The 9,530-nt window shown below is 39.9% G+C and overlaps 1 protein-coding gene across 2 annotated transcripts in view; it reads left to right on the top strand.

Moving 5' to 3' along the window:
• parp12a (poly (ADP-ribose) polymerase family, member 12a) overlaps positions 1–7,048 on the top strand; it is a 7,599-nt gene extending 551 nt beyond the window's left edge. Inside the window, exons 2-12 of one of the 2 annotated variants that reach the window (XM_034878362.1) lie at positions 1,143–1,278; positions 1,396–1,660; positions 1,754–1,903; positions 2,011–2,200; positions 2,378–2,552; positions 3,509–3,744; positions 3,863–3,950; positions 4,852–4,982; positions 5,183–5,334; positions 5,547–5,799; positions 6,984–7,048. In XM_034878362.1, the coding sequence (XP_034734253.1) occupies positions 1,143–1,278; positions 1,396–1,660; positions 1,754–1,903; positions 2,011–2,200; positions 2,378–2,552; positions 3,509–3,744; positions 3,863–3,950; positions 4,852–4,982; positions 5,183–5,334; positions 5,547–5,799; positions 6,984–6,990 (1,783 nt within the window). In that variant the 3' untranslated portion in view covers positions 6,991–7,048. Of the gene's footprint in view, positions 1–1,142; positions 1,279–1,395; positions 1,661–1,753; positions 1,904–2,010; positions 2,201–2,377; positions 2,553–3,508; positions 3,745–3,862; positions 3,951–4,851; positions 4,983–5,182; positions 5,335–5,546; positions 6,122–6,983 lie in introns of those variants that run through there. The other variant, XM_034878363.1, reaches the window with a different exon arrangement.
• Positions 7,049–9,530: the final 2,482 nt, after the last annotated feature.

Here is a 9,530-nt window from a genome sequence, read left to right as displayed (position 1 = left end):
GGAATTAAACGGTTATTGAATAACTTGCTATGACATAACCATAAATACTGCTGAGTAATTATTGAACTGTGAACATCATTATACAAGATAAGAAAAGAAAACCCTTTTTATTTGTCCCACAGGGATGAAATTGCCATCATCATGCAAATATCATTACCACTAAACTTAACAACCCCCCCCACACACACACACACACACACACCACTACCCTCAAAATCATCACAACACACCACAGGACAAAAACTGGAATCACATTTTCCATACTGTAAAGAAGGAAATGTGCAATGACTCTATATAACACGCAATAATATGTGTAAGGTGTAAAAAGCATTTGACACAATGTACAAAAATCGGTGATTATATCCCGCTTTTTTTATTAGTATTTTTTATTAGTATTGTTTTCTGCATGGCAGGTGTGCCTATGTGTTCAGTGTGGAATGTTGAATGTACCTGTTCAGGCGATGCACAGCAGATTTCATTGTGCAATGACAATAAAGGCATTCCATTGTAATCTTTCATTGGGACATTTGGCCTTTGTATGTATGTGGTCTAGACATATAACTTTGCTCAGAACACAAAACATTATATTAAGTGATTGGGCGTCTATGGGAAACAAAACAAACTTTGAAATAGACCATGTGATTTTCTGTAAGTTCAAGGCTCCCCAGCACTGTGGAGATTGTCTAGATCAACGCTAATACAAATACATTATTGTAAGTCCTTTGTTGAACCAGAAGATGGCAGTAATTTGCATCATATCATGATCTTGAATGACCCACTCTAACTATAAGTAAACGACAACAAAGCACCAATAAGTGCTGTTGTTCACAAAGAAAGTGTTGCTTAACCATAGACTGAGTTTAATGTGTCTTGCAATCAAACATTTGATTAAATGGACAGAAGAATGTAGGGATATTTAGGGAGTGGATTTTGTCCCAGTAAGAAAAGACATGTAGTATCCCGGCCGATCACCCAATAATAACATCAACCCAAAAAAAACTAATTAGTATTATTAACACATAAAAGCCTAAAATGCCTGTATAATGCAGAAACCAAATGAATACATGTAACCCTTTTTTCTAGTGGAAATTTAGTTAAACCCATTCACTGACATATTGTATTCCTTTTTTGCTATTTTTCAGACTCAAGTGTAAAAATCCCCACAGTCTGGTTTCTCCACACAATGCAGAGCTTTTGAAAAGATATGGTCTTCACGATTTGACGGAGAAACAGCTGTTCCAGCTGTTACTGCAGAATGATCCATATCTGCTTCCTGATGTAGGTTGTACCGGCAATAGTACTGCATCTATTGCTATTGTGTAGAGTCAATGTATATTTTTGAATGTACTTTGAATGTACATTTTCGGTGTAATGATATGGTCGTCGCCCCTCTAGGTCTGCCCACATTACAACAAGGGCATTGGTTTGCACGGTTCATGCAAGTTCAACACCTCCTGCACCAAGCTTCACGTCTGCCAGCACTATCTCCAGGGTGACTGCAAGTTTGGCGCTTCCTGTAAGAGAACCCACAATGTTGAAACACATGGAATGAAGAATCTGCGGGGAATCAGTCAGGAGAATATCAAAAACCTCCTCGAGATCTACAGAAATAAATTAATCGTCCTGGGTCAACAAGAGAGACAAACTACTGCTGTTCCTGGTAAAAAAAATAAGGACTTTTAAAAAAACTTTTTCAAGTGAGCGGTAGCCTGCACACTAGATTTTATGTACTGTATGTATGCATTTCCCACAGCCCTGCCTGAGGTGAGAACCCCCCCGAACAAGCCTTCCCACAACAACCCCGGATCCCCCACTAGTTCTGCTTGTCCGTTAAAACCAATGATCGATGCTGAGAGGAATGAAATCTGCCTCTTCTTTATTCGCAGACGCTGCAGCTTCAAAGGTAACTCTGAAACTAGTCAAATCTACAGTAACTTCTCAATACAGGTGTGTGACAAGAAGATGTTTACCCCTTTCTAATGACTGCCTCTATATGTTTTTTTTATCTAGAGAAGTGTGTTTGTGTCCATTGGCACCTGCCTTACAGATGGCAGGTGTTAGACAGTGATGGTGAGACCTGGAAGGACCTGCAAAATATGGAAGACATTGAGAAGACCTACTGTGACCCAAATAATGACACAAGCTGCATGGATTCCCCATCGTACACCTTAGGGATTTTCAAACTTCTGTCTTTACAAAGGTGCATTAAAAAATAGACTACTGCGGCGTACAAATTTAATACAAATACACTTCTCTGGTTTCTAAAAGTATTCTTGAGCAAAGAGAATAGATTTTTAGCCATTTATTCACATCAGTCCAAGTCTTTAGAAAGGTTGACTCTCTCAATTGTTGATTTACCTCCACTGCTTGCTTTCAGCTCTGCATCCCCCGTTGTGCAATCCGTTGACTTCAGGACGATGAAATATGGAGGGTCTCCAGTTCGTCGCCTGTCCACCCTCTCCTCTGTCTCAAAGCCCCCTCACTACATTCTGACAACCCAGTGGGCGTGGTACTGGAAGGATGACCGTGGACAATGGCAGGAGTTTGGACAGGTCAGTCAAGCGTGTACCAATAATGCAGCTATATGTGTCTTTGTTCTGGGTGGCTTTGGCGTGGGAGATCGATGTCCGATTCCCACTTTCATGCATCAACCAACACGTCCCTGAGCAAGACACCCGCCAGAGGCGTAAGACCTCTGCTATATGGCCGTTTTAACTCACTTTAGATAAAAGCGTCAGCTAAATGACATAGTGTCCGATCCTTTATAGCATATGTTTCCCAAACTTAGGGTCGGGACCCAAAATGGGTTGCAGACCCGTTTAATTAGGTCGCCAATTGGCAGAGTAAAATGCATATCAATCTTATGTGAATGAGCGTTCTTTTTTGCTACACTGGTCTCAGATGCTTTGGTTTTTTTTCTCTCTCTCTCTCTTCTCTTATCCTAGGAGGGGATCAAAAAATGAGTTGAGAAAGTGGTGAAACACAGAAAGAAGAATAGAGACCTGGTTCATGGTGTATTTTTGTAAATTTGGGTCCCGGGGAGACACCAAATTTCTCTTTTGGGTCTTGAGCTGAAAAAGTTTGGGAACCACTGCTTTGTAGTAACTCTTTCCTAATGAGTGTTACCACAAGTTGACACTAGCCTGGGAAAACCTTGACGAACTTTCGGCAAATTTGAGATTTGCTCTGCAAGTCAGTCTGCCCAAGAGCCCAAAAAACCGTTAAACATGACGGCCACCGAAGCCCAGCAACCGGTTGATGCAGCTGTTTCTGCTACGTCACCCGGATTGTTGGTTTTGATTGGTTGATGGACTATCCAATTGCACCAAGGGGCATTTGGCGTCCTTTGGTGACGACCCTTTGCAAATAAGCTGTGAATGAAGCTTCCCCAGATCCACTCTCAGTTACAACTGAGAAAGGTCCGGTGTCAACCAGGCTACTCTGACACATCATTACATTGAAACGTTGATAAATTGCTGTCCGCTCTGTTGTTGTGTTTTCTCTATAGGGTGAAGGTGATGTACCAGCCTCTGTCACTTCTCAGACTCTGGAGAACGTCTACCTGGCAGACAGAGATACAGAGATTCCTTTTGGTGCTGGCAAACAGCAGTACATCCTCCACTTCAAAGGTGAACCAGGAACCGAGCAGATGTATCAGCAAAATGTAAAATACAACACCAAGAGAGAGGTCAGAAGGAGGCCTCGCTTTGTGTCTACTCTTGATGTGGAGGTGAAGCTAAAGAGGTATATTTTAGATGGAAATTGAAAGATTATGCTTGCAATGTTAACAGTGCTGTTTTGGATTTCTCTGTGTCTCAAAGTAGCTTCTCTACTCAGACCGCTATATTTGTCCCCTCTATAGCGATTCGTCAAACAGCTCCAGCTCCTCCACAGCTGAATGTTTCCCATCCCACTGGGACAAGACTGCACTACCAGATTTTGGAAACAAGGTATCTTTATGGATTGTATTACTCTGTGGGAAAAGGTTGCCTTTCTCCTTCTCCCCCCAAATTAACAGTGGTTTGTTTACTTCAGAAATTATTATGTATCAGGTTGTTGAAACAGCACAAATTTGTTTAACGTTGTTGTTTTATTGGCATTTCATAGTGTTGGGATCAATTTAACAGCTTGTTTGTGTTGGCAGTGTGTTTAACCCTTGTGTTGTCTTCCTGTCAAAATTGAAAATCAATACTTTTGTTGATGCATTTTGTTTTATTTAGTTTGTCACTTTTTTTGACTTTTTCAACACTACATAACACCAACTTATTCACTTTAGTTTTTACAGTTATATTTGGAATTTATGGTCAATAAACCTTATTTTTAGGAAATTATACCTAATGTTTCAGTCAGAAAAGCAGAAATTAGGAATTGCTTAGACTAACATTAAAGGACTTTGTTGATGATAATAATCACACACTGGAATATGTCAGCTTTTAATACTATTGCGAAACCACTTCAATTTTGTTTTTCTCAAATGCTATAAAATTGAATACAAAACCCCAAAATTAATGAAAGTAGAGATTTGTACTTGCCAAAGAGCGTTGTGTGGAATCAATCATGATATTTTGGGTTGTTAAAAAGAACATTGATATAGGAAAACAGGTCAGTTTGACCCGAGGACAACATGAAGGTTAAATGAAAGGTGTTTGGCTTCTCTTTGTGGCAACAGTTCACGGAGCAGAGCAGTGGAGGTCTGCCGACAAAATGCGTCACATAGATCAACTGCTCTTCTCCGCGAAGCCAGATACACCACACATTGAAACGCAGTGCCCACACAGCCATGACACAGAGCTGGATTTAAATTAGCAAAATAGCTCATATGTTTATCTGCACTGTGCTCTTATCTTTCAGCTTGTACAGCTCTCCAAATCTGCAAAGGAGTATACTATGATTGAGCAGCTGTTTAAGCGCACCATGCCCCAGGGTAACATTAACAGCATCCAGAGGATCCAGAACCCCTCTCTGTGGAAAGTCTTTCAGTGGTAAATCATAGACCTGCTTAAAGCTATAGTCAATGTTCTTATAATAACAATGGATCAAATGACAAAGCCAAGGCAGTGTAAAAGTGGTCGCTCGTCTCGCAGTGAAACTGCAGCTACTTTTTGGGTTAATTAAAAGGGAAAATAATAGTTAGTAGCACACATTTATCATCACATTTATGTTTTCGGTATTGTGTGTTCAGGCAGAAAGACCAGATGAAGACAAGGATTGGAGGGAAAGCTGTGAATGAGCAGTACCTGTTCCACGGGACAGATGAGTCCCTGATTGAGGCCATCTGTGAGCAAAACTTTGACTGGAGAATGTGTGGCGTCCATGGCACGGCCTACGGCAAAGGTAAGATGAATATACAGTATACATTATTGACAAGCCACAAACTAAGTCTTTTCCTCAAATATACTGTTACGTTTTGGTGTGGGAGTATTAAACTTTAATTTCAGGTTCAGCAGGGTTTTAGAACTTATAAAAATGCATTGCACTTGACTACAGCAGTAGAAAAGAACTTAACTGTGGGCTGTGTCAGTAGTAACGCTCTCCTATTTCTTTAGGGAGCTACTTTGCCAGAGATGCGTCCTACTCCGACAGATATGCCAGCGTCAAACGAACCCAGAACAAGATCATGTTTGCTGCTCTGGTCCTGGTGGGGGAGTATACCCGTGGGAAAAGCAGCTACGTCCGGCCCCCTTCAAAAGGAAACGGCACAACCCTCTACGACAGTTGTGTTGACAACGAGAGCAATCCCAGCATCTACGTTGTCTTTGAAAAACTACAGATTTATCCAGAGTATCTAATCAACTACTCATAAGTTACAATGCCGTAGTTTATTTTGCTTAAGTTTTGGTCAGGGGTAAAACTCTTGACTGGAAGAACTTTGTGGGCTTTGTGGAGTTTTAAAGTGGTGTAAGAAGTATTAAAAAAAAAAGAAATTCCATTTTATCAGCTGATAATGTCACAATTGTTTCCTCTGAGCAGAAGTGTAAAGTTTGGAAATGGGAATGTTCAGTGGGATTTTTCTCTGCAGTTGACTTTGGGTGAGTTAAATACTTTTTGCGGAATGTATAGAAATAGAAAATAAGGCTTTTCCTTGGAAAATGTCTATTCTTATCATGGCTGTCTGTTGTGATAAAAATGTCTGCTACAGTCCATGAATGTAAGTCCAAATGGATGATGCTGAGGGTTACAATGAACTGGTTATATAATAAACATATTACAAATTGCCATAAACGTAGTCAATACAATACGTAAAAGAAAATAAAATCTCACATTTAATTACACACGAAGTTCAGTATACACAATTATTCAGTATATTCTAATATCCGAAACACAAGTGACCGGTCTTTTTTCTTTCCAGAATATGTTCCTCTGCCTATGTCAAACTTGGAAATCTGTGGCTGTATGGTGATAATTATATAGTTAATTAATGGCTATTAATGAGGACAAAGAAGTGGCGTGAGCAGCATCAATGGGAGCAGCTCAGTTGAACACACTGGCTATTTCTTGAAGGTGCAAAGGTCTAATTCTAAAGGGAAATTAAAACCATTGTTTAGATTAATGGATAATGAAAGAAAAGCATCCCCTAAAAATACTTTTTATGACAAGAAAATGTTGTAGCCAATTCAAAATCGATTTTAAAAAACAATATCGCTCCATGCTGAGGTAAGCGGCTTAGAGACTATTTAAAGTACCCCTTTTTTCCTTTATACTGTATGTTCCTTTCGTTATTCACATCTCATTTTCAGTCCACTTTCTAGCTCACTCGCCCTAATTTACTTGATGTAACCTACGGAGTTATCTTTGTCAAAGGACCAGATCTTTAAAACTGGGCCATTGTTACAACGTGGACCTGCAGGATGCTTTGTAAATGTTCATAGGGTTTTTTTTTTACCATCCAAGAAGAGCGGTGAGTTTCTAATTGTCTGGTGGAGAATTCTCTTGACCTTCCCCCATCTCTCTTCTTCAAATCTTTACAAATATGCTGTTTTTAGGTCCTAGAATGCTTGACGACTTCAACTCAAGAGGAACCTACACAAAGAAAAAAATACCACATGTAAAGCAACATCTTCCAAATATTTTATAATATATTCCAAATATTTCACATATATTATAAATCAAAAATTACATTCATTTGGGTGCATATTGAATTTTGATCCATGGTAATTGATTAATTTGTGAAAAGTGCAGTGATCTCAAATGTCTATTATTGATTAATTAATTAATTATTTATGTTGACAAGAGAACCAATTACATTAATATAGAGTTGGTATATATACCAAGCAGCTGTGGCCCAGCCTAACACTGAGAAGGAAATTGCTACACATTACCTCTCTGTGTAGGCAGTGCTTTGTCGTTTTGAATTATCATATCTTGGTAAAACAAACCAACTACAATAAGTGAACATAACAGCCGTGACTACACTCTCGCATCCCTTTGTTCTTGCTGGAATTATTGACACGACTGATGATGGGATGTGAAATGCAGACATGCTATAGTTATTTTCACTGCTTCACCAGAGCAACTTTTTCTTCAAATACATGTGTAAATGTGTCTTCTGTGTTTATGATTTTTTTTTTACAGATTTCTACAGTGTTGAAAGTGTGCGACCCACCTTGGTCTCGGGGCAGGCCACAATGCTGAACCTGCGGAACAGACGCACTAAAGCCAGTTTGATTTCCAGCTGTTGGGACCGGCCCCAAATGGCGGGTATACCAAGGGATGTCGATTGGCTTTGGCCTCTGGTTTGAATCTGGAAATCCAAACCACGTAAGAGAATAGGATTCAATCATTATTAAAATAGTGTGTTTCATTCAGTGCTATACAGGGACTTTACTACCTTTGTCATAGCCGGGTCAGACGTGTACAGCAGAAGAAGGTTTCAAGGTGGCACATACTGTACATGTTAACGCCTGAGACTAACTAAAGAACCAAAGACATGTGGTTGCACATGCATGAGGTTCATGCAACTTCACTTTTAACAGAAAACAAAATAGTCCAAAAAAATAATGTGATGTGAGGTCCAAATCCCAAAATGTAAGTTACTGTATACAACACCATATGAATATTTTGATTGCATGTTGCACACTACTTTTCAGTTAACTGCAGGTTAAGACTTACAGTACGTGTGTAGAATGTGTTCATAATGGCACGTTTATAAAGTTTTTAGCTAAAGCAACACACAGTTCTGGAAGATGTCTCTTGCAAACCTTCGGTGGGGCAAAAATGCCATGGATGCAGGTTTTATACACCTAGACTAATTTTTCCTTCGTTATACTCCATAGGATTACTGTATGATTGAGAGTAGTATAAACCAAACTAAACCTAAACTAACTAATCTTCATTTAATGTTCTTAATATACCTGAATCCAGGGGGGTAGAGGCGCAATGTTTCACTCATAACCATGTCTCAATACTTCAGCCCCTGGACATTTGTGTAATCTGGTGACTCCTACAACAAAAGAAAGAAAAAAAGGGTAATTGAGCAATTCCATGCTGAGGCAGTCTGGGAAAGAGAAGATACACAAGAACCTGAACCAATAGTCCATAAATACAGATTTTCTTTTGGTTGTTGTTGGAAAAAAGGTTCCACAAACATAAAAAAGCGCACTCACACTTCATAGCTTAAAAAGCCTTTGTAGATCAAACACAGATGGATGTACAGTAACTGCTTCAAGATGGAACTAAAAGATGAACATGTGATTCACCTTGAAAGCAGACATGCAGCAAACAATGTGGGGATGAATACTGTAAGTTACTACTTGCGGCTATTACATTTGAACTTCAAACTAAACCAGTTTCATTCATTCGAGTTAGTGAAGAAGACAAGAAAGAACTTCATGAGAGGACCCTCCAAAAGTCAAAATCTTTGTTTTGATGGATAAGAGAATTCAACAGTCAACACTTGGAAATATGTCCTTCACGTCCTCTCCCCTCCCTGCACCTGGACTGAGAAGCTGTTCCCAAAATGTTGCAGATGTGTGTTTACTACAGTTGAAAGCAGCAGGGCTGCAGCGCCGTAAATTCATTAGACAAGTTTATCAGCAGTACCAGGCCACCACACTTCGCCCTGAGATTCAAAATAAATAAATTCCTGAATAGTTACACCTGTCAGTCCTCCAACTCCACACCTCTAACCCTCCATTTGTGACAGACAGTAACTTATTACTGTGAGCTGTATCTTGCAAAAGCTTAAAAGGTCCAATGGACCTCATTTATGAAACGTGTGTACGAGCTATTACAGGCGTAGGACGGGTGTACGCCAATTCCCACGCAAAGCTCGGCATTTCTAAATTTGGACGTGAGCGCAGGCTGCAAAAAAATCTCACGTCTGGTCTGACTTTGTGTACGCAGGTTTTCGAGTCAGTGTGGACTTGCGGTGCAGCATGCAACAGGAGAAGGAGAAGTCATCAGTTGATCACTTATCAACAATAGCAGTTCTGGCTCTTTTAGAAGACCTGTCTGAGCCGAGGAACAGTGCACACGTAGCCCACACACACATGAGCCACAGTGGAGGAAAAAAAGTCTGCAACGTTGTCTTA

The sequence above is a fragment of the Etheostoma cragini genome, chromosome 8 (genome assembly GCF_013103735.1).
Source record: "Etheostoma cragini isolate CJK2018 chromosome 8, CSU_Ecrag_1.0, whole genome shotgun sequence".
Taxonomy (NCBI): Eukaryota; Metazoa; Chordata; class Actinopteri; order Perciformes; family Percidae; genus Etheostoma; species Etheostoma cragini.
This window is presented reverse-complemented; position numbering and strand designations above follow the sequence as displayed.